The 24,631-nt window shown below is 33.8% G+C and overlaps 2 protein-coding genes and 1 pseudogene across 2 annotated transcripts; 1 reads left to right on the top strand and 2 right to left on the bottom strand.

Moving 5' to 3' along the window:
* The first annotated feature begins 13,477 nt into the window (after nt 1-13,477).
* On the top strand, nt 13,478-15,993 carry LOC104783925 (NADH--cytochrome b5 reductase 1-like; annotated as a pseudogene).
* Nucleotides 15,994-17,486: 1,493 nt separating this feature from the next.
* LOC147946007 (putative F-box protein At5g47300) lies at nt 17,487-18,530 on the bottom strand. The gene has a single exon (XM_087509453.1). It carries the CDS (start codon nt 18,528-18,530, stop codon nt 17,487-17,489), a length of 1,044 nt encoding a protein of 347 aa, XP_087365579.1.
* Nucleotides 18,531-23,607: 5,077 nt separating this feature from the next.
* Nucleotides 23,608-24,612, bottom strand: LOC147946006 (uncharacterized). Its single transcript, XM_087509452.1, has one exon. The coding sequence runs from the start codon at nt 24,610-24,612 to the stop codon at nt 23,608-23,610; it is 1,005 nt and encodes a 334-aa protein (XP_087365578.1).
* Nucleotides 24,613-24,631: the final 19 nt, after the last annotated feature.

Here is a 24,631-nt window from a genome sequence, read left to right as displayed (position 1 = left end):
AAGACACATATAAAACGGAATCGGCAATTCCGTTTTGACAAATGCTGGTTGGGGAAGGATGGATTATCCGGGGCAGTTGAGTCAGGTTGGAATCGTACTATAAATTTCCGGCCTACGGGCTTTGTGGATAAAATAAAGAATTGCAGGAATTCGATTTCTTGGTGGAGAAAGAATAATATTTTTTCTGGCCCAAGACTCATTTCGTCCTTAAAGGCGGCGTTACAGGAGGCGAAAATGGATGATTCAATTTCTCAGGAGGAAATTCGAGGTATAGAGAGGAAATTAAAAGAAGCATATCGGGATGAGGAGTTATATTGGCAACAAAAGAGTAGGAAGTTCTGGTTAAGGGTTGGGGATAAGAATACAAAATTTTTCCAAGCTTCTACTAAACAGCGTCGGGTAAGAAATAGGATCATTGGTCTTTTTGATACAGATAATGTATGGAATGAATCGGCTTCAGGTATGGAGAATATTGCTACAAAATATTTTGAGGACCTTTTTAGGAATTCAGATGCTCAAGGTGTGTCAGAGATGTTACAGGAGGTTACCCCTTTAATATCGGATACTATGAATAGAGATCTAATTCGGGATATTTCTGAAGCCGAAGTTCGGAAAGCTCTGTTTGCTATGCACCCGGAGAAGACACCAGGACCTGATGGTATGACGGCCTTGTTTTTTCAACGATTCTGGTCTTCCTTAAAAGGGGATTTAGTGGCTCTAGTCAGAGAGTTTTTCCGTTCAGGACGTTTTGACCCGTGTTTAAATGAGACGAATATTTGTCTTATTCCTAAAGTTGATCGTCCGCAGCGGATGGCGGAGTTTAGGCCGATAAGTCTTTGTAATGTGAGCTATAAAATTATTTCTAAGATCCTGTGTTTTCGGCTTAAGCGGTTTCTCCCATCTTTGGTTTCCGAAACTCAGTCGGCTTTTGTTTCGGGTCGTTTAATAACGGATAATATATTGGTTGCGCAGGAGATGTTTCATGGGTTAAATACTAATAATAGGTGCAAGTCGGAATTTCTGGCTTTCAAAACGGATATGAGTAAGGCTTATGACCGTGTAGAATGGGCTTTTTTAGAGGCAGTCATGGTTAAGTTAGGGTTTGATCGGAATTGGATCTCTTGGATCATGTGGTGTGTATCTTCGGTGTCGTATCAAGTTCTTCTTAATGGTCAACCCCGGGGTTTTATTAAACCACAGCGGGGTCTTCGTCAGGGGGACCCGTTGTCACCGTACTTGTTTATACTCTGTACAGAGGTTCTGATAGCGAATATCAAAAAGGCAGAACGGGAGAAAAAGGTAACGGGTATCACAATCGCCCGGGATAGTCCTACCATTTCGCATTTGTTGTTTGCTGATGACAGTCTTTTCTTCTGTAAAGCAGAGGCGACAGAATGTCAGACGGTCATGGAAATTATCAGGAATTACGGCAAAGCCTCAGGACAAGAGGTTAATTTAGAGAAATCATCTATAATGTTTGGCAAGAAGGTTCCTACTGAGATAAGGGATCAGTTGAAGTCAGTTATTGGTATTACCAAAGAGGGAGGTATGGGATCTTATTTGGGCATTCCTGAAAGCCTCCAGGGTTCAAAAAATAAGGTTTTTGGATATGTCAAGGATCGATTGGATGATCGTGTCAATGGTTGGAATGCAAAGCTTTTATCAAAAGGTGGTAAGGAGATTATGATTAAATCGGTGGCTTTGGCACTTCCCACGCATGTGATGTCCTGCTACAAATTGCCGCAAGAGTTGACATCTAAATTAACGAGTGCTATTTCCACTTTTTGGTGGAAATCCAACGATAAGGCTCATGGTTTACATTGGGTGGCTTGGGATAAACTATGTAAGGATAAGTGTGATGGGGGTCTAGGTTTCAGAGCCTTGGAACAATTTAATGATGCTATGTTAGCAAAACAGTATTGGCGTTTAATTCAACACCCGACGTCATTAATGGCGAGGGTTTTGAAAGGCCGATATTTTAGCAATAAACACCCGCTTATGGCCAAAAAACCTTCTAATCCCTCCTTTGCCTGGAGGAGTATTTTTTCAACGAAAGATTTAGTGGAATATGGAGCGCGATGGGCGGTAGGTTCGGGTAGTTCTATTTCGGTTTGGAGAGATCCATGGATTCCGGATATTAGACCACGTCCTGCCAATGGTCGGGGACGACTCTGGTTACCGAGCTTGATGGTGAACCACTTAATTAATCCTGTCACGAAGGATTGGCACTTGCCTACTCTAGAAGAGTTTCTGGATCCGGGGGATATACCGATTATTCGGCGTATGTCGGTCAGTAAGGTCCAGCAACGGGATCGGTTAGTATGGCATTTTACCAAGTCAGGGAAGTATACGGTTAAATCAGGTTATAGATTAGCCAGAGAACTGATGACGGAAGTCGAATACGGACCAACATGTATGGCCCTCAGGGCCCAGGTGTGGAAGCTGGATGTTCCCCCAAAGGTCCAACATTTTTTCTGGCAGATTGCGTCGGGCACCCTCCCAGTGCTCGAACGACTTGCGTATAGGGGTATCCGGTGTGATACACTCTGCAAACGGTGTGGGGCTGCACCAGAAACTATCAATCATGCTCTCTTTGAGTGCCCTCGCTCGCTCGATGTTTGGGAGTTGTCCCTAGTTTCGTTAGTCCCCGATGGCTTTCCATTTGCTTCAATTTATGCAAATTTAGACTTTATTTTTTGGCGGGCAGCCTCTCAGTCGGGGGATTCGGATGTAGCTAATCGTCTTCCTTGGATACTTTGGACATTATGGAAAGATAGGAATAAAAAAGTTTTTCAGGGGTTACAGGCCGAGCCGACGGAAATTCTACACCAGGCGAATAATGATAAATTACTATGGGAAGAAGCAAAATCCTATTCGGATAGGTATTTGCATACTACGCCTCTGGTGGAGGATAGGGGAGCGTTTCCTCGATGTCAGATTGATGGTTCTTGGAAAGGGTCAGATGCTATGCAGGGTCTAGGATGGTGGTGTTGTAGTGATGATGATGCGACTCTCCTTTTGGGAGCACGGAGTCAGAGATGCGGTCCTACATCCTTACATGCAGAGCTACAAGCCTTGATTTGGGCTATGGAGTCACTCTTGGCGGCTGGAGTTGGATGTCAAAGCTTTGAGACAGACTGTGCAGAATTGGTGGCGATGGTGCAGACGCCTGACGATTGGCCATCTTTTTCGAACCTGTTAGAGGAGTTTCTTGTGCTCAGACCATGCTTTTCCTCGTTCTCCCTGATCAGGATCTCTAGAGAGCTCAATGTAAGGGCAGATTGTCTAGCCCGTTCTTCAAGATTGCTTTCCTCTGAAATTTCCTTTGTAAACTCTTTTCCTCCGGTTTGGGCAACCAATCTTGGAGTTATTTTTTAATTTGATTAATGTTTGGTTGAAAAAAAAAAAAAAAAAAAATTATACAAAATAAAACATGAGTAAAACTATACTAATATTTTCCATCTAATAATCAAATACATTAAAAAGCCCTGAGGGCTAGTTGAAGATCGAATACTACATAGAACTAAGATCCAATTACTACATATTCAATCTTCACCGAAAAGAACCATCACATGAGTGATGACAAAATGGAGAGAAAATGAGCCACCAAACCATCACGAAGCCCTGAAGCAAATTTAGTATTCATTTAACTATCGTAGTAGCAAATTTCTAAAAATTATTATGGATTTGTGTTTTAAGTTCTTTTTGTACCTTCGACTAATTTTTGGTGGTACCTAAACTTACTAATCAATCACCAAAGGGTCAAACACATTTTATGGAATTGGGAGTACAGAGTCGTCCCGAACCAGGGTAGCTAACTTTGGGTTTATCCCAATATTGCAGTTATTAATTAATCTTGTTTCAATCACCTAAGATGCCGTTACTATTAAAAACCTAAATTATGTAGCTCAGAAAACTTGATTTAGTTTCTGACTGATTTTGTTTTTAGGTCCTATTGTCACGTTGTGGAAGATGTTATGGATATATCCTAATTATCAGAATACGTAGCACACTCGAACTCGAGGTGACATGAAACTTAATCCCTGACCTCAGTAGCCAACTGGTTGAACATCTCACGTCGCTTTTCCAACTTCTCGAGCTCTTTAGAATTGATGGCTACAGTGGAGATAAATGCTTTCTTCAAGCGTCTTGCGTTCTTAAGGATGTATGTGGCAACTTCATGCTCATCTTCTCGTTGCCACTGGTATCTTGTCCACAAGAAAGTCTCAAGATGGAACAACAAACATTCAGGTACACATTTTCGTTGACTCCACTCCCAACCCACTGGACAATCTTTTACACTGACTTTTTTTTGTTTTTTTTTTGTTTTTTTATTACATACACCTACAATCTAAAAACAAAAATGCTGGCTAATTAAAATTTATTTTTTAAAATTGTACAAATGTTTGTACATACTATTAAGTGTAAAGATGTTTGTACAAATTATTTAGTGTACAAGTATAATTGTTAATAATGTGTACAGACATCTGTACACTTAACAAAGTGTACGGATACAGAAGATGTATATAATATATTTAAAATTATTAAACAAAATTTATATCAAAATGTAAAGAAAAAAATATAGATTTTTTTGTATTGAAAAAGTTTTCTGAAAAACAATTATATTTACGATTATTTGAATAAGTATGATTGAAGGGAAATAATATATAGAAAGAAAAAGAGAGAGAGAAAGAAAACAATTATATTCCCGATCGAACAACACGGTTGGTTCTTGATTCGTCTCTACTTCTTACCCTTTGTCACCTCTTCTCAAGATCTACCCACAGCTAGATTCTCTGTTTCGTCTCAAAACATCACTCTGATCAGAGATTACAAACCCTCGACGGCTTCTCTTGTTAAAGAATACAGTTTAAACATCTCTTCAGATCATCTTATCATTGAGTTTCGTCCTTAGATAGGTTCTGTAGCTTTCATCAATGCTTTAGAAGTTTTCAGACTTCCAGAGGATTTGCTTCCTGAAGAAGCAAGACTTAGTTCACAGAGCAAGAAGAATCTCAAGCTCGGGAGTCATGCGATGGAGACTGTTTCTCGTGTAAACATGGGGAATCTGACTGTGACTCGTGATCAAGATAAGCTTTGGAGGCAATGGGATTCGGATTCTGCGTATAAAGCTCACTACGGTACCCCTGTGATGAACCTGAAAGCAGTTAACTTCAGTGCTGGTGGGATAACAGATGACATTGCACCAGTTTACGTCTATGGAACCGCCACGAGGTTGAACTCTGATCTCGATCCGAATACTAACGCCAATCTTACTTGGACGTTCAACATCGAGCCTGGTTTCGATTACTTTGTCCGGTTTCACTTTTGTAACATAATAGTGGATCCGTTTGGATTCGAGCGTCAGATACGCTTTGACATTTTCGTGAATTCAGACAAAGCTGGCTCCGTTGATATGACAGAGGTTGCAAATGGCTCTTTTGGAGCTCCTTATTTCGTTGATGCGGTGATGCGGAAAGCGAGAAGTCGAGAAGGAGTCATGAATCTATCTATTGGTGGAGTTATGGATGTTTCTTTGTACCCTATTTCTTTTATTAACGGATTTGAGATTATGAAGCTAAGCAATGATAAGCGGAGTCTTGATGCTTTTGATGCTGTTTCCCCTGATGGTTCTTTGCGTAACAAGAGTTCGAATCCGAGTATCGGATTGATAGCTGGATTAGCTGCAGCTTTGTGTGTTGCTTTATTGATTGGTGTGGTTATATCTTGGTGGTGCATCAGGAAAAAAAGAAGAAGGAATAGAGAAATGCAGACTGTTCATTTTAGAGGAGATGAGCAGGTTAAGAAGAATGAAACAGGTGAGAGCTTGATCTTTTCGAGTTCAAAGATCGGTTATAGATACCCTTTGGCTCTAATCAAGGAAGCAACTGATGATTTCAATGAAAGCTTGGTGGTTGGGGTTGGTGGGTTTGGTAAAGTTTATAAAGGATTCTTGAAGGACAAGACTGAGATAGCTGTGAAACGTGGAGCTCCTCAATCTAGACAAGGTTTAGCTGAATTCAAGACAGAAGTTGAAATGCTTACTCAGTTCAGACATTAGGCATTTGGTTTCTTTAATCGGGTATTGTGATGAGAACAGTGAAATGATCATTGTCTATGAGTATATGGAGAAGGGAACGCTTAAAGATCATCTGTATGACTCAAATGATAACCCTAGATTGAGTTGGAGGCAGAGGCTTGAGATATGTGTTGGTGCAGCTAGAGGACTTCATTATCTCCATACAGGTTCGACAAGAGCAATCATACACCGTGATGTGAAATCAGCTAACATTCTCTTAGATGAGAATTTCATGGCCAAAGTTGCGGACTTTGGATTATCTAAGACAGGTCCTGATCTTGATCATCAGACATATGTGAGTACCACGGTCAAAGGAAGCTTTGGTTATCTAGATCCAGAGTACTTAACCAGACAACAATTGACTGAGAAATCCGATGTTTACTTCTTTGGTGTGGTGATGCTTGAAGTACTATGTGGGAGACCAGTCATCGATCCATCGCTTCCAAGAGAGAAAGTGAACTTGATAGAGTGGGCGATGAAGTTGGTGAAGAAAGGGAAAATGGAAAAGATCATAGACCCTTTTCTTGATGGGAAAGTGAAGCTTGAAGAGGTGAAAAAGTATTGTGATTTAACAGAGAAGTGTTTGGCACAAAACGGCATTGAGAGACCAACAATGGGAGTTTGTTGTGGAACCTAGAGTTCATGCTTCAGATCCAAGCAAAAGATGAGAAAGCGGCAATGGTGGTGGATGATAAGCCAGAGGCGAGTGTTGTGGGCTCAACTGTGCAGTTCAGTGTAAATGGAGTGGGAGATATTGCAGGGGTCTCAATGAGAAAAGTTTTCGCGCAAATGGTTAGAGAAGAAACACGATAAAAGATTTGATCAAAAGAAGAGTATCTTCATCACTATAGTGTTATTTGTACAGAAGGGAGAAGGAGGGAACACACAATACTGTTTTATACATTGTAGAAAATTTCAAGTGTTGTGGTTTTTTTCTAATCGAGATATATTGAGCATCTTTGTTATACTTATCTATAATTTAAAATTCACTATAAGAACTAAAAATAAAATCAAATAAAAATGTTTCTAATTATAAAGAGAACTGAGTTGCAAGAACTTGCGTTCTATTTTTAACCAAGTAACCTCCTTACTTTAGATATCCGTAGTCATGATCCTTTGTCGATGAATAAACTTACATCACACGTAAACATATGGTTCATTCGTTCACATGTAAATTCATTTTGGAAAAAAACAAAAAAAACTTACGGTCACATCCACTACCAAGAACAAGAACTTAGCCCACGACAAGACCAAGTTTCTTTGGCTCTGGACTGTGAACTTAACCATATTTGGCACCAAATTTTGTCAAAAAAATTCCAGTCAATTGTTTTTTCATTGGATCTTTATTTATTTATCAAATTATGTTTTTTTTTTCCTGAAAGATTGAAGGAAATGTCTAAGAGCGCTAAGGGGTGATAGGTCCGTTTGATGCATGGCAATTCAACAATCAGATGAATACCTAGTTAGACAGTTGTTAGATAGACTGATATTATTTATTTATTACAGATGTTGTTACCATCCACTTGGGAGTAATTACATAATAATTACTTTATGAAATAAAAACTCTGTAGTTTTAACTATGTTTCGGATATTGGGTTTCCACTAAAATTAGTTCAATGCCATTAAGGAAACATAACCATGGAGACAGAGAAATACTTGAACTTTTTTTTTGTCAAGCAGACATACTTGAACTTATATTAAACTAGAATTTATACCCGTGCATGTGCGGGATTTTAATTTTTTTTCATATCAATATAAATTGTTGAGCTCAAATATAATCATTCAAACTTTTGAGTATAAATCTATATAAACAGTAAACTTATTTTACTAAGTGATATATTGTTGAAGATAATATTTATTTGTTATATCTATTTGCGTGTGATTTTATTTAATTTTTTTATCAATAAGAATCATTGAATATAAATATAATTATTTGAAGATTAAAAGATAAATCTATATAAACATTGTACTTATTTTACTAATCTATATATAACATATATTGTCTAGTGTAGAAATAATGTTTTTTGGCAAATCAACAATATATCACGTGATAACAAAAGATGACTTAATAACCTCACTGGAAAAGTAAACAATATTGTCGACAATCTTATGACCTTTTATCCTTAGAAGAGTTCATTCCATAATCATATCCCATGAAAGCATCTTTTTAAAAGTTCTAACGTCGAATGTTGGTTGTTGACCTAATTATAGAGACTATTTAAACATATTGATATCCCACATTAAATGCAAATATATAAAGTTTGATGAACAGTTTTAGAGCTATGTCGCTATAATGGGGTTGTCCAAGTGAATCATCGGCCATAATAAAATTTTCGACCAAGTCAAGAATGTCTTACTGGGGAAACGTTTAAACCCAACGATGAATATCTGTTCACGAATCCAAGTTACATATTTTTTTAAAACCTCATATGTTATTTGCAGATGTTAATTTTGTGATGCAACCTCAGCTTCGTTTTCTCAAAAAAATATAGTGTACTTTAAATATATTGTTTTTGCCAATATTTTGGGTTAAAATCATTTGATAAAATTGATGAAATCTCGAGCTTGTTATATATATATATATATATATATTTTTTTTTATCATGGTATAAAATTGTTGCTCCAGTTAATAATAGAGAATTTGTTAGAAATGCCCTTTTTGATATACTCTTTTTCAAAAATATCATTTTTTTGAACATTTTCATTTTTGCCCTCGTTTACACAATTATAATATATTAAATTAATGTTTAGAATTTTATTTTTAGGTTTGGGTTCTCTATATTACATTTAGAGTATAGTTTTTAGGGGGTATGGTTTAGTATTTGGGTTTAAAGTTTAAAATTTAGTCATTTTATATATTAAAAAGCGGTATTTTTGAAAATAGATACTATTAACAAGTATTTTTGAAAAGTGACATAGAAAAAGGGTTATTATTGAAAATTCTCCTTAATAATATCCCTTATGAGATATACTACATAAATCACATGTCACTTTTTGTAACGGCTTACATATCATTTTTTCTATATTTTCTAACCACTGATTTTATTTTTTTAGATGGATTATTTTTTCCAAAATATTTTTCATAGTTTTCCAAAAACAAATGTGATTAAAACTATTAAGTTGATTTAAGTAATTAATATTTTTTTTGTCATTATTGAATAGACAAGGCCAATCTCTACTACGCGGGGTAACACGATTTAGTGGAGTCGAACTCTGATGGGTTCGGTCGCAGAAGTAGTGTTGTAACCACTTAACTAAAGACACTTCCCTAATTTTTTATTTTTTATAAGTGAAATTTAATAATAAATCTTGTAGTATATATTTCTTAGAAACTAATGTTCCACTTCAATTTTATTTTTCTGTTTAGATTTTCATAAATACAATTACATAATTTTTTTTTACTCCACCATGCATTAAAATCTTACTTTCATTCTAAAACTCATTAACCCATTATAAATTTTGGAATATGATCATGTTTTGGTTATAATTTGAATAATAACATTATTACCAAAACAAATTCATATTATTATTTTTAATATTTAAAAATTTTCATTTATTTTACTTAATTCATTTTTATTTAGTTATTATTTTTATTATTTACTAAAAAAATAAATTATTGTCTATACTATTTTTAAAATTTTTAATTAATTTTAGTTATTTTGTTTTTATTTATTTTTAGCATTATTAATAAATAAGCAATTAATGAAATTTAAAATAGTATTTTTTATGCAAAAACAAAAAAAATATTGATTAGGTGGATGATGATGTGGAGGAAGGAGAAGAGAGAAAAGTTATCTCTATATATATAGATTATAGAATATTAAGGGTAAGTAATAAATTGGGCACAGAGCTTTCTGGCGGCGACACGTAAGCTTTTCTTCAAGAATGATTCTCTTTTAACATATAGGGGATTATCAAATTACTTACGGAAAACATTCCACCATTAGATTATATAAGATTAAAGGCAATAAACTAAGCACAAATGAAAATCTAAAAATTTATGAATTTATAAGAGAATTTTGAGAACAAATAAACATCTCACAGTCTAACATAATCTAGAATCATTTATAAAATTGAAACTCATAAATAAACTTTATACATAATTTAGAATCCGTTTTTGCCCTGAATCAAAATAAATTATAATCAGTTTTTTTCCTAGGATGAAAATACAAACTGATAAATAGTGGTTTTAGATCAGAAGGGATCTACAACTGTTAAGAGTTGTTTTGTTTGTTTTATGGGTCTCTGATTACTTAGGTCCAAAGTACACATGAATTTAATTAATTATGTCCAAACAACAAAAGAAGACAGGTGTTAGATAGATAACATGCCAAGTGTCATCTTCTTAGCAAAAACTGAGAAAAACCTTCTCATATGAGAAGACAGGTATAATATGAGAAGGTTTTTCTCAACTTCTTCTAAAAAACATGACACCTGGCTTCTTATATATCTGACACATGTCCTCATTTTCAATTTAAGATAAACTCGAGATGATGGACATTACCAAGGGATTTTCACGTGTCTGCATCTCTTGGTTCCTTGCCTCTCACAAAAGAACTTATTGGAACACGGTCGACCTCACCAAGCTTCAAGAAGTAGATGTCTCCAACAGTTTCTTTTTTAAGAATAAAGTACGACCAATCTTCTTTTACAAGCACAAGCTGAGGATAAAGGCCTTGAGAATTTTTTGACTAAGATAATCTCTTGGTGCTTTCATGACCATTTTGAAGTAGAAGGCGGCATAAGTCTCATGAATCTACTGATTGATATCACCAGGATGAGCCGCATGGCGCCACCGAAAATTTTGTTCTTTAACTTCAATTCCTATATACAAGAAGAGGGTCTCAAGTTCGCTGCAGAGAAGTAAATCTCATCTTTACGTCGTTATGAATCATCTAATCATATTTTCTTGCACCCCGTGCCTCCCTCTATCAATTGTATACTTGCATTGTGGGCAGCCCGAAATCATAGTTTTTAAAACAATTTTATGATTGGTGTTATTAAAAAAAAAAAAAAAAAAACAAAATTGATATACTATATTAATAAAATAATTATTATAAAAGTGTAGTGTATGTGAAGTGACCTTAGTGCAGTGGTCAATGGTAAGTCTTTAATATACAAGGTACCATCACATCCGAGATCGAGTTCCGCTCCCAACGAATGTAGGGATTTGGCTAATGGGCCGGCCAGTTGTGGCCCAATGGTTGACAAAAAAAAAAGTGTAGTGTATATATTTGTAAAATAAGATTGTGAATTATAATCTAGTTAGTAAATATATTCATATTAAAATCATAAATTAAATTTCGATTTTGAAAAATCGAAAAAAAAAATCCAAAATACCAAAAGTTCCAAATATACTACAATCTATAAAGCAGAAAGAAAAAGAAAATTAAAAAAAATATTAAAAAAGTATTTGCGGCTTCTTTTGAACTTTATTCATAAACGTAGACCTCCTCTCCGCGAAACTCCTCGACTCCAGTATTGATCTCCATTGTTTCAGTACGGTTTCGAATTTGATGATGGATTTGAAGGGCAGTCGAACAAGGATTTCTTCCACTAGATCAGGAACTAGGTCAATCATCGGATTAGTCTTTTTTTGTTTCTTCTTCAGCAAGTCTGCAACTATAAGTTTTAAACTAGATTTGGACCCGTGCTACAACACGGGTTGAAATACATTTCATTATTTTTAAAATGTTATATATATATATGTGTGTAATTGTTTAGAATATTATTTAGATGCAACTCATGCAAATAATTTTTATGGTAATTATCACTCATGTAATGTAAATCTATTATGCAAGTTTTATATTGTTAATTTTAGCCCGTGCTAGAGTATATAAAATTATTAACCCGTACTAGAGTGGTCCAGCAGCTTCCGTGTTAGAGTATATACAAATTTAACCTATGCTAGAGTATGTAAGTCTTAAAATTATAATATAAATAAAAGAAATTTCAATCCGTGCTCTAACACAAGTCCTAATTTTTATTGAACGTTGTGGTTTATCAATAAAATCTGTGGAAAATAAATTTGTAATATTGTGTTTAAAGATCTTTGGAAACAACTTGATATAGGACTAAAATCTTCCTAAAATACAGTTTGGAATATCCATGATTTTATTTGTTACCATTAATATATCAATTATCAATTTGGAATATTCCCAATTAAGGTTGCACCAAATATTTAGGTGTAACTCATTAATATATGGATTAATCTATAACATATCTATAACTTATTTGTAACCATTTATAACCATTTATGAAAAATATAAAGTCTACAAAATATATGTTGTGTACTTTCGTTTTATTAATAAAGGGATTTAACTCATCAACTCTTTTTGTTATATTATATACTTTTATGCGTTATTCCCATTTTTCGACCTAATTAACAAGTATGATAATCAATTAACTTTTTCGTAATAAGGATATTTCGGTAAAGAGCTTGCTTAGCATAGGTTGATTTCATTCATCCCGGCAATGATATAGTAGTGCCTTTGCTTGCACGACACAATAGACGGAGACTCTTTTTGGGAACATGTTATATGTTCACCAACTTCCTATAAAATACCTATCAGTATCTATATATAAATTTTTTGAGACATTTATGAAATAAATCCTGAAGTTCACACCTATTTACAAGTATGCCATTGACATTAATTATTATTATGTATTTATTTAATTAATTAATATTAAGTTTCTATTTTTGAAAACAAGATTTCTCATCCTAAATAAATTTCCAAAACAATTGGAACCACTCTCTTTAACATTAAGTATTAAGTTTATAATTAATTTAATTAATATTAAGTTTCTAATTTTACAAAACAATATTTTCTCCATACACAAATTTTCTAAACAATCATCCTAATCAATAAACGAATTGATTTTCGATCTTGGAGGAGGATCTATGGCCGAGATTTTTATCTCAACGCACTGATCTCAACATATTTAAAACTAATTTTTACTTTCACGGGTTTCATATGATGAGTTTTTGCGGATTAAAAATCTTTGAACATGTTGTCTGACCCGCCTAGCATGACAGGTTTGGACTATAGAACCAACAATAAAACTATTAGTTTATCTCATATATACTATAGATTTGTAATCATAGATTTGAAAATTAACTTATAATTATTTAGTATATGAACTACAAAATATTACACATACCATAACACATTCTTAATATTCCAAAAAAAATTCTAAACAAAATTATAAATTAATTAGACAAAAGTTAATTAATTGAGAATTTGAAAACTTAATAAATTAAAAATTATTATTTAAAATACAATAATTTATAATTTAGTTTCGGGGTGTACCGCGGGTGAAATCCTAGTATAGAGTATTTGAGTTATATATATATGAGAATACTGAAATTGCAAATTCTAAAATCTTAGAAGAAGATCGATGGAAAAGGTAAAGTGTAATAAATCTACAAAGTTGGATATTATGATTTTTTTTTTTGCTCAACGTACGTATTATAGATTATTTGAGTATATATGTAATATGTGTAGTTAGTTCCGTAGACCACATTGTAGTTACTTATATATAATAGAGTTATGAGATTATAAAATTAAATGGTTAAAGAAGCTTATATTTGTGATATTTACCTTTGAATAGCATGAGAAGTTGAGAACTTTGTGGTTTTCAGGTGATAAAGCTAATAGTGACAAAAAGTGGATTTCTGAAATTTATATTGTTGAGATACATCACACATATAAGCTTATTGCTGATTAAATTAAGATAAATACATATATATATATATATATTATATGTTTTTAAAAGATACTAAAACTATATGCTCTAAAGATATATAAACTATAAAATTAATTTAGTATATACATATATATAAATATATCTTTTTTTTAAGATAAACTAATAATTGTAATTTTTTTAAGTTACTTTATAAACCTACAAAACATTATATAAGTCCATGCGATTTCACAAAATCATATATGTTTAAAAATCTTATAGATGCATCTCTCATAAACACATAAATTAAAGAAATAATTGCATTAAAATGGTTAAAAAATATTTATGTAGTACACAAAATGTACATACCATACCACTTATATTTTACTATGACGATACTTACCTAGCCCTCAAGGTAAATTTACATTCACATTTCTTTATGAACATGCTCATTTGTAGACTGTAGGTTTAGATTTTGGGTTTTAGAGGGTTTTGATGGATGTTGTGATGAATATGGTTGTACCAGTACCACCAGCTCTGATTCTACCATTACCACCAAAAAATGACTTGGTCACACAAAACTACATACATTAAAGACAAGAAAGATAGACTTACATGAACGGCAGCATTGAGATTCAACGACAAAGGACGAGCCACATGATGAGTGGCAAGACTGAGTCTCTAGTAGCATGGTCGATGAGAGATAAGGAGCTTCACATCCCAATGATAATGAAGGAGGAGTAATGTTGCAGTGTTTTCGTCAGTTCCAAGAGCTTTTGCCGTTTGAGTTACCCGCTTAGAAAGATGTCCTAGAAGAAGCAGAGCTGATGAGTTCCTAGATTACTCCAATTCTAAATTCTAATTCGAGAGAAGGATCAAACGTACCTGATCTGCGACGACGAAGACAACGCTTTGCCATACGTAGAAGAATCGGTATTACAGTTGTGCTTAGCACCTCAAAAACATCACGATAATAAGCTTCTTCCATGATTGGGATTGAAACCCTAGATTGAAGATCTCAGATCTATTGAAATCGCAAATCCAGGGCTCTGATGGAAGGAGGAACCGTTTATGTCTTTTGGCGGTTTGATATGAATTAAGCCATACACCCCAACAACACTAGATTCAAACCTAAGGCATTATGAACTTGTCGTTAAGGTATATGCTTCAAAACACTTCTCAACTTCACTTGGTTTTTGATTTGTTTGTTCTCTCTCTTTAACTTAATCGAAAAATGCTGTCCACTAGATGTATCCACAAAGAAGGATGTCTCATCATTTCGGGGAGATGCGTGTTAGAGACCATCTTGTCGTTACGCCGTAAAGGGACCTAAGAGCACCTCCATCAGTTATATTTGAGGAGTGTCTACAAAATTTTCTATAGTTAATTCTAATATTATTTAATTGTAAGTGTCTTAAAAGAGTATCAAAATATGTCTTAAATCTCTACTTGAAGACATTTTATTCATTTTTGGACACTCTTAGACAATCTAAAAACACTTTGTGCTTAGCTGATCAAACATGTTAGTATTTACTTTTCTTGAATCTCAAACTTTTGTTGTTTTATTACCTTTTATTTGTCAGGTAGGTTCAAGTATCGACCTGGTCAGTTTAGGGAACTTGGAATGCTTGCTGGAGGTTCAGGCATCACCCCTATGTTCCAAGTAAGTCTGATTACATTTGCGTTTAATGTTGTTTTTGAAACCAATGTATCTGTTTGAAAACGCATTTTATTTCGTATTTGTGAAGGTCGATAGAGCAATTCTAGAAAACCCAACAGACAAGACAAAGGTGCACCTCATTTACGCCAATATCACATACGAAGACATTCTCTTAAAGGTATAACGCTTCTCACCAGTTGATTCTTATGCTTGGAGAACAAGTTTTGCGTTTTCACATTTTATTTCAAACACTTAATGTCATGTGAATTAATACTTTTCTGTTTTCAGAAAGAACTGGAGGGTCTTACCGACAATACCCAGATCAATTCAAAATCTACTATGTGTTGAACCAGGTTAGCACAGAAATGCAAATGTATTTGCGTTCATCTAATGTAATTACATAAAGAATACTCGATACCTTTTGCTCTTGGTGGTTTGGTTTATCTTCTGTGACAATGATTAGCCTCCGGAAACATGTGATGGTGGTGTAGGATTTGTATCGAAGGAAATGATTCAGACTCATTGCTTACAAATTTATTTTCTCTATTATTTTCTATCCTCATCTTTGTAAAGTTTTTTCCTTGGCCGTCATACACTCATCACTCATGCTGTACTAGTAACCAGAAGTTGTCACTTATTTCCGAGTGAAATAAAGATTTTCGAGAATTTGTCACATATTTCCGATCTTTCATCTACCCGGAATTTTACATGCTTTTTTCTTTTTCTTGTAAACCGAATTTGACATGCTTTCTTATAGTCTATAGATACTACCTGCAGGTTAAATTTGGACCAACCTTGGAACATAACTGCTGGAAAAAGAGGTTCGCATCCATATCCTCCAAAATTGAGATTTCCATAGTGATGATCCTCTACAAAAATGTATACTTGTTCTTTGTCCCAACAAACGGCGACTTTATTCTCTTTGTCGATAAAGAAACTTACATCACACGTAAACCTATGGTCATAATAAGTGTTTAATTCCACTGCCAACAACTTGCTCCATGAAAAGATCTTGGTCTGATCAATCTTATCATCGGTCGTCACTCAAATCATACCATTGATGATCAAATCGACAATGGGGTCTGTCTGATAAATATATTAATATATGATTCTAACACCAACTACTATATACTATATGAACAAAGAGAATCAGATAAATATAGGGTCTGAATGGTAACGGCGGATTTGGTAGTGCAAAACTTATAATATGATAGTGTAGTACGGTTTAACTGCGGTACGTGCGGGATGAAAGTTTTTGCAGGACAAGTGCGGTTTATGCTGAATAAGCGGTACACAATAATGTTTGATTGGTGAAAAAACTATTAGCGGTATTGTTAATAAAAAAAAATTTCAGTTGTTAATTAGAATTTTTTTAAACATATGTGTTTCTTTAAAACAAAAATTTCTGTTTTTAAGTAAACTAGATTACAAAAAAATTATTTATATTTTTTATTTATTTTATTTACAAATTATTTACATGTGTATTTTTGCATTTTTATTCTTATAAATTTTTCCTTCAAAATTAAAACTGATTTTTTTATCATATATGAAGAAATAATGACATAGATTATTTAAATAAATAAAAAAAGTAAATGATTTACAAAGTCATTCAACAATTTTTAAATTAAAAACAAGTTTAACACAGGGAAATTATTAGTATATAGAATGTTGATTAGTTCTTTTCAAATCATAAATTAAAATAAACATAAATAAATATTTTATTTTATACAAGTGCGTTTTTAACAATCCGCTGGATAATTGAAGGTTCAAAAAAGGAAAGCGGTCCATGACTAATTTATCCTGTTTGGAAAAACGCAAATGAACTTTTTTTCACTTTATACAAAACCGCAAACAACTGAAAATAAGTGTGATTGGTAACATCAACAATTCTTTTTTTTTAACTCTTCAAATACGCACTTTGAGTGCTTCCAATCAAGGCCTTAAATTCATTTAATTGTTTAAAAAAAAATCAAAGGAGATGAAAAGTGACAACAGAAAAAAATTAAATAGGAAAAAAAAAAGATAAATGAGATGCGCAAGAAATTACGTTCTGTTTTTACTTAATTAATTCTCTCCTTTTAGGTTGAATTTGAACCAACCTTGGAACATAGCTTCTCCAAATCCATTAGAAGGGATATGTTGGTAGCGATGATCCTCTCCTAAAGTGTGCACTATTCCTCTGTCCCAACATACGGCGACTTTCCGCTCTTCGTCGATGAAGAAACTTACATCACACGTAAACGTACGCTTATCATAAGTGTTCAAATCCACTGCCAGCAACTTGGTCCACGACAAGACTTTGGTCTGATCAATCTTATCATTGGTAGTCATCCAAATTTCCACCTTTGTTGTACCCAAACTATGTTGCAAAGTCGAAAACTGCTCGTCCCTAACAACTGATAGAGCCAAAGTTTCATAGCCAAGACGCTGAAGTGGAAGATTTAGACGTCCAAATGTCTCTGTTGTGAAATCAAAACTTAGTAGGAAAAAGTCTTTGACTTGTGAAGCAATCCAATAAGTATTCCCGTGTAAAGACACCCCACGAGATTTTATCATGCAGCCGAGAATGACGTCATCAAGAGACCTCCATGAATCAGAGTTGAACTCATAGATATATAACTCTGGTTTTGGATTATCCAAAATACTCAAGACTTTGTAGCTATCGCACAAGTCTTTATGGTATCCAAGGGCAAATATGCCACTCGTGTAATGAATATGATACATAAGTTCGATCCACCTGGATTTCCCCGAACACGGGTTCCAAACCCCAAGCTTTTTATTTTCCATGGTTCGTAACAACAATAAACCGTCGCAGTAAAACATATCAGATATAACGTTAGGATAGCTGATACCACAATGTAATGTTTTGAATTCAAGCCCGTCAAAGTTGTTATCCCCATCCAAATAAAAGTTGAATAAATTAACACATGAAAACGCCATCACGACCACTTCTCTTGCTGCTTTGTGGAAGCGTTGTTTTATGAATCCTCGATCTTTGAATAAAACGTTCCACAGTTTGCAAGTAAATCGCAACTCTCTTAGAGACTCGTACGGAATCCTAGAGACTATACTCTCCAACAGATCACGTGGAAGATCTGTCATAGCCATTGTTCGTTTTCCCTTCTGATTTCTCAAAGGAAGCCAATAAGTGCGACAATGCTGCTGCTGATTGAAAAATAAAGTAAAATTAGGGTTATGTATTGTTATAAGTTTTGCCATTTCAAACAAAAAAATAAAAGTCAACAAAAAGAGAACAAATTATATTTGTTTTATTTATTTTTGGGTAACTCTAATCAACAAGCCCATGATTTTAACGTGGCCCAAATTAGTTGGAAGTATATTTTTCTTTCAACTAAAACATTCTTATTAGTTGGAAGTTGATATGATCCAAATTTAATAAGGTACTACAGTAACAAATACTTTAAAAGGTAGCTAGTGTGGTCCAAAATCAATTTAAAGTTGGCTACGCTCTTCCAAATTTTGTTGAAACAATAATAGAAATGTACTTTCCCGTCCTTTGATCGTGGCGACAAGAAGGGAAATGTAGTTAGAAGTTAGTAAGCAAAAAAAGTCAACAAAAAATTTAATCACCTAAAAGTCAAAATGAAATTGGAAATGTAAGCATTCCCTACATCACATTTAATGCTTACACATGTTAACCACTTACATCGTCCGCTTAGGATTAGATTATCTAGAAGGTGGGTATATGAAAGTGAGATACGAATAAAATTGCTTTTGATTTGCATGATGATGAGGCGTTTGTGATAAGTATGTGTATCAACTGATTGCCCAACAATATCAATTTGGCAGCAAGTTTTGAAAAATGTTCATTCTTTTCCCAAAAACTTTGTCGGATATATGAAGTTGATTTTGTTGTGGCTAATAAACTATAGTAATAATAATAGTGAATGGCCACATTCTCTTATAGAAGAAAAGTCGCACGTTATATTTTATTCTTAAAAGCTTTACTATATTTTTCTATAATGCTTTGTTTAAAATCTCTTAAAATTAATCTTTCAAACTTTTTGGCTAGATGATACCTGATGTTTCCAACGCTGATACAAACTTTGTCCTTTTATTCTTAGAGACAAATTAATTTATATATGTATTTCTGTTAGATTTTTGTTGGTTTTTAGTATGGACAGAGTATGTTTATTCCATAGAAAGGAAGATCATATACGGGCCACAAGAGAAAGAGATGGCATTGAGATCAAAGAATCACGTACACATCCCAAATCGAATGCATAGGATCTTCTCCCAAGTTTCGTCGTGCATGGACAAGCTACTTGAGAGCATTAACTCAACAAGAGCTTTCCCGATAATATCTTCACATATAAATTACCTAATATATTGGTGACATATTTGACTTTCATCACCACATGCATCGCAATAAATATGAAGCCATCTTCTTTTACAATAAAAATAACCGAAGTCATCTTATCGACCCATCTCAATATTCTCTATGCTACATGTTTTTTTTTTCTTTTTTTAGAAAGAATTTTGGGTTGAAAACTCAAAAGATCTAATATAATGTCGCTTAAAGATATCTACATTAGCTACCAAAAAGCCTGTCAAAAGAAAAAGCTAACAAATTAATCATTGCGAATGGATAAATATTTAGAACTACGTACAATTATATAACATTAAACAATTTCACTAGCAAACTTTCAAAATATTTATTCATAAAATGTTAAAATGGGCTATCGCCTATCAGAAAGTTTTCCAGTGGTTACATATATATTTAATAGAAACCACATGACAACTTCGCCCATAAATGCAAACCTACTGTGGTATATTTAGAAAGTAGAAAATACAGAAACATGAATTTCAAAATAGATTATCAATTAAAAAATGATATTCAAAATAGCATTTAAAAATAAATATCACATCATATACCAAAAGATCAAGTAATCAAGAGCATTTCCAATGATACTCTAATTTTACTTCTATAATAGAGGTGATTTTTACTCCAATAGTCCTCTATTCTCACCTCTAAAATAGAGATTGCTATTTTTTCCACTATTTATAGAGGAACCCTATTTTTTTTTTTACAAATATTCCTCTAAAAAAATAACAATCTCTATTTTAGAGGTGAGAATAGAGGACCATTGGAGTAAAACTCACCTCTATTATAGAATTTCTCTATTATAGAGGAAAAAATAAAGAAAACCATTGGAGATGGTCTAAACTGGTGGCACAACATAGAACATACCACAACCAGTGGCGGACCCACGTTGTGGATTGTGGTGGCACTTGCCACCAGTAACTATTGAAATAGAGAAAACTTTTACACTAAACAAGATTATTAAAGCGGCAAAATGGCTTTAGACTTGCCAAAAAATCCTTGAGGTTAAGGGTTCGACACCCCTAGGCACATATATTAGTAGTTTATGATGGGGTTATTTTTTACAGAAGATTAGGTTTTCACCCGCGGTATACCGCGAAACTAAATTATAAATTAATATATTTTAAATAATAATTTTTAATTTATTTAGTTTTTAAATTCTCAATTAATTAAATTTATCTAATTAATATATAATTTTGTTTAGAATGTTTTTTCTTCTTCTTACGTTTTATACTGTTTAGAACATAATTACATTAAATTTGTTATTAGATAGAATATAAAATTTTAAAACTTTTAGTTTTGTTTTCTATAATTAAACAGAGGTATATGTCTATAGGTTATGTTAGCGTATATTTTTATGTGTATACAATTTTTTTTTTAAATATTAAGAAGAATATTAAGAATGTGTTGTAGTATGTGTAATATTTTGTAGTTCATAGACTAAATAATTTATAAGTTAATTTTCCAAACTATAACTACAAATCTATAGAATATGAAAGACAAAAAAAAGAAGAAAATCTATAGTATATGAAATAAACTAATAATTTAAGTGTTGGTTATATAGTCCAAATCCGCCAAGCTAGGCGGATCACGCAACATGTTCAAAGATTTTTAATCCGCAAAAATTCATCATACGAAACCCGTGAAAGTAAAATATAGTATGTGAGGTTAAAAGTCATTTTTTATCAAATCACTTTTTCAAATTTTTAAAGAACAATATCTCTTCACTCACACTTCCTTATAAAATAAAGAAATAAATATGTTGAGTTATAAGTATGTTGCGGCTGATTTATGGAAAAAAATTTGAGTAACAGCGGACGGCTGACTTATAGCATAACTCAGCCAAGCGTTACGGCTGACTTATTGAAATATGGCTGAGTTATAATATAACTCAGCCGTCCTTACGGCTGAGTTTTCACACGATGTTGAGTTGTCAAAATTTTGGCTGAGTTATCACTACGACACGACTGAATTAACTTTTTCCGGCTGGCTTACGAGATGTAGTTACAGCTGAGTTATGATAGGCTGACTTATTTTACAACTCGGCCATTTTACGGCTGACTTAGTAGCAAAAGATTAATTACTAGAATATTATTCAGTTACCGCTGACTTATTAAACGATACGGCTGAGTTACATATTTTCAGTTGATGAAACGGCTGAATTTGACAGCCATTTTTTTGCTTTTTAATTACTATAATGTTATTCATGTTGTGACTGAGTTATAATTTGTTTGATGGTTGAGTTATATTTAGGTTGAGTTATAATTTGTTTGATGGCTGACTTGCCACGTCGGACGCATCATCCATGTCAGCATTCCATGTCATCATCTTTCTTTTCCGGAAATATGAATGGTCATTCATTCGACTCTTGTTCTTCAACTGGTTAATAAGTGAACTATTTACATGGTTTTTACCTTCTTCTTCACCTTGTTCTTCTACTTCTTCTTCACTTTCTTCTTCACCTTTCTTCTACTTCTTCTTTACTTTCTTCTTCACCTTCTTCTTCACCTTGTTCTTCTACTTCTTCTTCACCTTGTTCTTCATTTTCTTTCATGGATCAAGTTCCGGTAATTATTGTTTCCGGTAATTGGGTAAAGAAACACAAATATGTATTTAACGCCGACAATAGAGGGTGTAGAGTTGTGCATATAGATGCAAAAACAACACACGACAAGCTTGTGAAGCTTGTTTTTGATGACTACGGATTGAACGCGTTAAGCCATGAGCTAAACACATGTTCTCGATGTAAACAAGTTGGGCACAATGCAAAAACTTGTCCGATGTAGTATTATTGTAATACATTTATTTTATTTTGTGCAATAACTCAGGCGTCAAACATTATAACTCAGCCGTCATATTAATCGACGAGACCTTTTGTTTTCCGCTTTCAGATTATTCCTTGTGATAACTCAGCCACAAAGCATTATAACTCAGCCGTCATATGAATCGACGAGACCTTTCATTTTCCCGTAAATACTATAACTCAATCGTCAAGTAATATAAATCAACTGTTTGTTTTCAGATTATTTCTTGTGATAACTCAGCCACAAAACATCATAACTCAGCCGTCATATGAATCGATAAGACCTTTGGTTTTCCTATAAAAACTATAACTCAGCCGTTAAGTTTTTTTTTTTGGGTTGTGACGTGGATTATAGAAGATGACGTGTATTTTAATTTGCTGATGTGTATTTTTATTATTTTATAATCGAAATCAAAAAAAATAAATCCAAGGGGTAAATTGTAATTACACCCACAACACTAAACATTTGAGCAATTATTAGAAAATTGTTAGATATGAGGAATAAACCAACTTTTGGAGTACATCTGAGTAATTCTTTCATATATTTTTAGTAGTTTGGGCACTTTCATCCCATCTTTGTGTGTTGTTGAACTGCTTCCTGAACTCTGTTAACTACATATAGTAAATCGAAACTGGCTTTTCCATTCATCTCTTCTAAACAGTTATATAAACTTAAAATCCTAATTGAACAGGAAAATATCCTAATAATTAGGCTGTGATCGGTAACATAAGTTACTATTGAGTTAAGTTGAGTTATGGACTTAACTCATAGATTATTCAAAAATGTTACCAATCAACAACAAACTAAAAATTCTAAAGTTGAGTTTGAGTTACAATGTATTATGGTTGACTTACAATTTTGAGTTATATCCTTTGTAAAATTGTTACCTCAAAACATTATTCAACATCATTGAAATTTTCATGAGTTAAGTGTGATTTTTTTTTTCGTCTGAATGATTCATTATATTAAAACGTAGAGGAGGTATCACAAAACAAAAGAGGAAAGGAACGAAGGCAATCATCAACAGAATGAAACATTACACAGGCGTAATGCATTTCTCATTTTCGAATAGATTCTGTAACCAAAAAGGATAGCCAACAACTATATATGATTGCGTTCGTTCCTCCCTTATGACACTTCTAGCTATCAGAAAGGCGCCAAGATTAGATTCCCTAACTTCCAGGACTACTCTCCACGCGAGAAGGGAGGACAAAGCCAGACCCAGTTTTTCCGATAGAGACTTGAAATTTGGCCATGCATCAGGACGAGTAATAGCCCCTACCAAAATCTTGGATTCCAAAGCAAACAGAACTTTCCACACCTTTAAGCTTCTCATGCTTTCTATTGCCCACAGGAGACCTTGAATTTTTGTGTCATCCTTAGAAACTACCGAGACAAAGGAGATTCTGCCGTGGATTAAAACTGATCCTTCAGAATTTCTTAGAACCCATGACGCTCCCGAAATGGTGGAAACCTTATCCCAAGAGGAAGCCACATTACATTTTAGCCAAGGTTTCTCTGGAGGTCTCCATCTATTAGCTGGCATGGTAGTTTTACTATTATCTTCTTCATCTTGTTCCAATTCTTGAGCCTGGAACCATTCATCTGAACTCTCCCTGATTTTAACCAGCAGGTCCCTTGCCAAATAGACCATACCATCTAAGGTGAGGTTGTTCCTGTTTTTCCATAAGTACCACAAGATCCAGGGAAAAGTTCTACTAACCTCGGAATCCAATCTTGTGTTTTCCCCCATCAGTAATACCGAGTGCATATTCTGGTAAATTGAATTCTGTTCAAAACCTCCTTCTGGACAAGGGAAACCCGAGAGCGCCCAAATTTGTCTAGTGATTGTACAAGAGAAAAGAACATGATTTGTAGATTCTCCATTCAGTTCACAGGCTTGGCAACGCATATCCATTTTAATGCCTCTAGTAGCCAACCTATCTGCTACTAGGATAGCTCTGCTGACCGCTTTCCACAAAAGGATCTTTATTTTTGAGGGAGCCTTAATTAACCTTCCAGATGTGCTCCTTAATACCATATAAAGAAGGGAGTTAAGT

This window comes from Camelina sativa, chromosome 4 (genome assembly GCF_030686135.1).
Source record: "Camelina sativa cultivar CO46 ecotype springtype chromosome 4, ASM3068613v1".
Classification (NCBI taxonomy): domain Eukaryota; kingdom Viridiplantae; phylum Streptophyta; class Magnoliopsida; order Brassicales; family Brassicaceae; genus Camelina; species Camelina sativa.
Note: the sequence above shows the minus strand (reverse complement) of the source record. Positions and strands in the feature narration are given on the sequence as shown.